Genomic DNA, 6,000 nt, shown 5'->3' with positions numbered 1-6,000 from the left:
ATGCCAAATATATATATATATATATATATATATATATATATATATATATATATATATATATATATATATATATATATATATATATATATATATATACCTTTTCAATTTAGGACTGCTTTTGTGGTCTATGGGTCACACGTCTGGTCTCATAACATCTTTTACATGCGGGGTTATCCGCTCGTGCTCTGCTTAATAATGTGCAAAGCGGAAGAAGAAATAGTCCCTTTCCGGCACAATTATTCGCCAAACACTTCATGTTCTTATTTCCACACTAGTGATAAATTATAACCTAAGTGATAAACAGTTTTTACATTCACCACATTTACACTGAAAAAACATCTAACAAAAGTATCACTAAAAATATAAAAGTGAGTATCGGAGCAGTTTTGATATCCATCCGCTGCTTCACAAACTCCGCTCCTCATGAAATGTACTAAGCGTGTGTGTTAAACTTAAAAACAATCTGCTGATTCGCCGGAAAGGCTCAAATAAGCATTTCCTCCGAGGAAATTGTGCGCCAGGACTCTCAAAATGAAGGGTAAAGTTAATTCGGACGCAGATTCTCGCCCTCAGAGTTGCTCGAACAGTTATGAAGAGCACACAAACAGTCATTTCGTCGTAGTGAAGCTTGAAGATGAAGATCCAGAGATGGACCTCAGTATTTTTGCTCCTGTTGAGTCCTCCGATTGTGAGGAAGATGAAGACGATGGTTCAGACTCATCCGAAGACTCCACCTGGAGAAGAAACATTCAGGAGCGAGGTTAGGAGGGTTTGTGTCCTATTTAAAGTCATACATCTCTAGATTACCTTCATTAACGTTACAATCAACACTAGCTCATTAAGTCATTCTAATCAAAGTTTACAAAAGCGAAGAGGGCTTTATGATTACTTAACTTTTTCCCTCATTAAACAACTGATTGAGGTAAAGTTGGTTTTATATTTGCACATTAGGATTTTGGCGTCCAATAAAATCATAAAGATGAATATACTAATACAGGTTAATTATAATAATGTACTGTTATAAGCAAAACTTGTGACACGCTCCCTATACTGTTTATTCCGTCTGAAATAGCATGTAAGAATAACCTGAAAGCAACATTAGCATTATACTTGACTGTGAACAAGGTTGTACGTTGATAGTCATTGGTTGATCATATGATTTCTTAATTTATAATTGGCAAACAATACTTCTCTGGCATTATATCTAGGTGAAAGTCTGAATGTGCGAATTTAAAACCAACTTTACCCCAATAAACAAGTGGAGTTATGGTTGTTAGTTGAGAACCAAACATTGCTCCTCAAATTCACAGGTGTAAGACCAGTTAATTTGACCACCACAATATATTGTCTTAGCTTTTAAAAATACACAGTATTTATTTTTATTAGCTATTAATGTTTTCGTCAGTGTGTGAATGGTGCACAGATTTTGTCTGCATTTATAGGGACAATTCACACAAAACTGAAAATATTGTCATCATAATCACCCTTCACCTGTGTGAGTTTCTTTATTGAACACAATAGAAGATAGTTTGAAAAATGTTGAAAACCTGTATTCATTCATTAATTTTCCTTCGGCTTAGTCCTTTTATTCATCAGGAGTCGCCGAAGTGAAGTGAACCACCAACTTATCCAGCATATTTTACACAGCGGATGTCTTTCCAGCTGCAAACACCCATACACACTCATTCACACACATACACTACAGCCAATGTAGTTTATCAACTGTAGCCCATGTGTTTGGACTGAGGGAAACTGGAGCCCCCGGAGGAAACCCACGCCAACACGGGGAGAACATGCAAACTCAACACAGAAATGCCAACTGACCCACCTGAGACTCGAACCAATGGCCTTCTTGCTGAGGCTACAGTGCTAACCACTGAGCCACCGTGCTGCCCCACCTGTAACATTGACTTCTATAGTAGGATGTCAATGGTTTCAGGTTTTCAACATATTGAAACTCATTCAGGGTGAGTAAATATTAATTTTTGTGTTAATGAACCATCTAAGAGGAAATAACTGCGGAGGTCGAATATATTTCAGCGTCCGCCTCAAATTAAATGAGAGAAGTGATGTTATTGAATGTATTTTAAATATAAGCAACATAGCTACTCGTTTCGAATAACCTTTGTGAAACTAAGAAGTCAAAATGAGGATGAAATTACGATTATTCTGACCTGTACTGTGAAAATGTATAAAAGAATAAGTAATCACACTGAATTTGATTATTTTAAATGATTATTAATTTATAATCAAGTTGTTTGAAGGATAGTAGCTAAAGTTTGACAATAAACACGTATTTTGGTGGCTCTGATGTGATTATTAAACACAATTATAACATGTCGTCAGGTGATTCCTGCTCTAAATATTCCCTTTTAATAAAACATCGTTTAATTGAATGACATTTCATATCTTCTGTGAATCATGCTAGAAATGTATGATTGCCATAATTTATTGTGTTCTTGAAATAAACAGGACACATTCACATCATTTTATTTGATTTCTGCTGAGTTTTACCAGGATAGTCCCGTTGAGATTTGCTCTGTCCTCACTGGATGCACATGAAAGAAAGTAAATAACTAAACAGCCGTAACAAGTATAAGTTCCCTGTAGCGTAGACCATGAGAGCTTTATAAATGAATTAAAATGTAGAGGAAACCAATGACGGCTCTGTGACACTATTTTGTTGCATATAAACTCCCTTTCTCCTTTGACCCATGGACACGTTTGCATCCATTTCATATTTTATTGTTAATTTCCTCTTTAATTTCTCTTTCAGACGATCAGGATTCAGAGTCTCGTCCAAAACAATCCCCCAGGAAGAGTTTGAAAGCACAGAATAAGAGCCGACAGACATTTCTGGCTGAGCAGAGACTAAAGCTGGAGACAAATCTGAACAGTGCTGCTGATAGGGTAGGGGTTTGTGCGTTTGGTTTCATATTCGGACGTTCAGACTTTCAGCTTAATGTCATTTCAGAAAAGTAATATTTGCCAATTATAAATCTTATTGAGAAGAAATCTTATGGTCAGCTGATGACTATCAAACTGTAAGGCTTGACGCTTACGCTGCTATTCTAAACCAATAATCAGAAACAGAAAGTAGTTGAAGGATGGCGTGTTTAAATTAATTATTTATCTGACTCCATTGTAATTAATCTGACTCCATTTAAGTTGTTATCATCAATGATAGAGAGAATCTCAATGCTTTAATGCAGGCACAGTTGTTTATTAAGTTACACAATTATTCTACTGTCTGTATATTTAAACAAGCTAATATACTGTACATATGCACTGCTGTGCAACAAAGACAGTGAAAATTTGTCAGCATATGTTGCTACACACCAGGGAGATGCAGAGTAAAAGCCATTCTCCCAGATCAACAGTTACCTTTCCTTATACCCTGAGCAAGGCATTGTCAAACATGAGTGAAATACCAACCCCCAAAACCAGCTGAAGTGGGGGAGAATACATACGTTAACGTACTCTCCTCAGGCCATGACTCAACTATAGTAAATAGATTGTAGATTGATATAAATCAATGTCTCTGTGATTTTATCACAATACTGAAGTCTTAAACTGTCAAATGACACCAATCATGAGAGAGTTATATGAAAGAAGATCACGAGAGGATGAATTGTGTATGGTGAAAAGCACATGGTTACTGTAAGGCAAATGGCAGAGATGTGTATTGGAGCTGTGATGAACTCTGCCACACCAGATAGACCCATCCTGTGCTTGGAATGTCTATTAAGTTGTTAATATTAAAATGAAAATAGGCATTCCCTTATCATGTTTTCATTTTATTGTTAAGAAAGTGAAACCGTGTAGACAGGGTGCTTTGAATGACGTTATACAGTACACAATGTCTCCTAGAAGATTTACCTGATGAGTTTGTTTTCCATATCGAACTTGCAAAGTCTGAACTTACAAGGAGACAATGCAAGACTGAACTTTGGCCCAATCCCAATTCTATTTTTGTACCCCTACCCCTTCCCCTTGGCCCTGAAAAACGAGTGTTAAGGGGAAGGGCTTCAAAATTTACCTCCAAGAATTGGGACAGCAACCGTTTTGGTTTTAAAATGCTGCTGCTCCATTTTCAGATGTCTCTGTTTCCCCCATCCATACTGACATGGAGCAGCAGCGTTTTAAAACCAAAACAGCCTCTTTCGGCGTTTCCAAAACACTCCGTTTTCAGGGCTCGATAACTGAGGTAGTGTGGACTGAAGGCGTAACTGTAGCAAAAGTTATAAAATTAAAACGTTTTAGTATAAACAGGGGCTAAGTAACGTGTCTGGTGGGTATGGAGAGAAGAATGTTTCTACAGGTGGTTTGTCAAACCCACTCACCTGTGTGAGGATCTTCTGAATAAGCATATTAATGTGATTGTGGATTCTCTTATATGAATGTAGATTCTCTCATATGAATGTGACTGGATTCTTTTATATGAATGTGAATTCTCTTATATGAATGTGAATTCTCTTATAGGAATGTGAATTCTCTTATATGAATGTGACTGTGGATTCTCTTGTATGAATGTGAATTCTCTTATGTGAATTCTCTTATATGAATGTGAATGAGACTGTGGATTCTCTTATATGAATGTGAATTCTCTTATATGAATGTGGATTCTCTTATATGAGTGTGAATTCTCTTATATGAATGTGGATTCTCTTATATGAATGTGGATTCTCTTATATGAGTGTGAATTCTCTTATATGAATGTGGATTCTCTTATATGAATGTGAATTCTCTTATATGAATGTGGATTCTTATATGAATGTGGATTCTCTTATATGAGTGTGAATTCTCTTATATGAATGTGGATTCTCTTATATGAGTGTGAATTCTCTTATATGAATGTGGATTCTCTTATATGAGTGTGAATAATCTTATATGAATGGATTCTCTTATATGAATGTGGATTCTTATATGAATGTGGATTCTCTTATATGAGTGTGAATTCTCTTATATGAATGTGGATTCTCTTATATGAGTGTGAATTCTCTTATATGAATGTGGATTCTCTTATATGAGTGTGAATAATCTTATATGAATGGATTCTCTTATATGAATGTGGATTCTTATATGAATGTGGATTCTCTTATATGAGTGTGAATTCTCTTATATGAATGTGGATTCTCTTATATGAGTGTGAATTCTCTTATATGAATGTGGATTCTCTTATATGAGTGTGAATTCTCTTATATGAATGTGGATTCTCTTATATGAGTGTGAATAATCTTATATGAATGGATTCTCTTATATGAATGTGGATTCTCTTATATGAATGGATTCTCTTATATGAATGTGAATTCTCTTATATGAATGTGAATTCTCTTATATGAATGTGAATTCTCTTATATGAATGTGAATTCTCTTATATGAATGTGGATTCTCTTATATGAATGTGGATTATCTTATATGAATGTGGATTCTCTTATATGAATGTGGATTCTCTTATATGAATGTGAATTCTCTTATATGAATGTGGATTCTCTTATATGAATGTGAATGTGACTGTGGATTCTCTTATATGAATGTGGATTCTCTTATATGAATGTGAATTCTCTTATATGAATGTGGATTCTCTTATATGAATGTGGATTCTCTTATATGAATGTGGATTCTCTTATATGAATGTGAATGTGACTGTGGATTCTCTTATATGAATGTGAATGTGACTGTGGATTCTCTTATATGAATGTGGATTCTCTTATATGAATGTGACTGTGGATTCTCTTATATGAATGTGGATTCTCTTATATGAATGTGGATTCTCTTATATGAATGTGGATTCTCTTATATGAATGTGAATGTGACTGTGGATTCTCTTATATGAATGTGGATTCTCTTATATGAATGTGAATGTGACTGTGGATTCTCTTATATGAATGTGGATTCTCTTATATGAATGTGAATGTGACTGTGGATTCTCTTATATGAATGTGGATTCTCTTATATGAATGTGAATTCTCTTATATGAATGTGGATTCTCTTATATGA

At 34.9% G+C, this 6,000-nt stretch overlaps 1 protein-coding gene across 1 annotated transcript in view; it reads left to right on the top strand.

Annotated features, from left to right (window-relative positions):
- The first annotated feature begins 531 nt into the window (after positions 1-531).
- si:zfos-905g2.1 (uncharacterized) overlaps positions 532-6,000 on the top strand; it is an 11,488-nt gene continuing 6,019 nt past the window's right edge. Inside the window, exons 1-2 of the mRNA XM_056449696.1 lie at positions 532-760; positions 2,777-2,910. Of these exons, the coding sequence (XP_056305671.1) occupies positions 532-760; positions 2,777-2,910 (363 nt within the window). The remainder of the gene's footprint in view (positions 761-2,776; positions 2,911-6,000) is intronic.

This window comes from Danio aesculapii, chromosome 23 (genome assembly GCF_903798145.1).
Source record: "Danio aesculapii chromosome 23, fDanAes4.1, whole genome shotgun sequence".
Lineage (NCBI taxonomy): Eukaryota > Metazoa > Chordata > Actinopteri > Cypriniformes > Danionidae > Danio > Danio aesculapii.
This window is presented reverse-complemented; position numbering and strand designations above follow the sequence as displayed.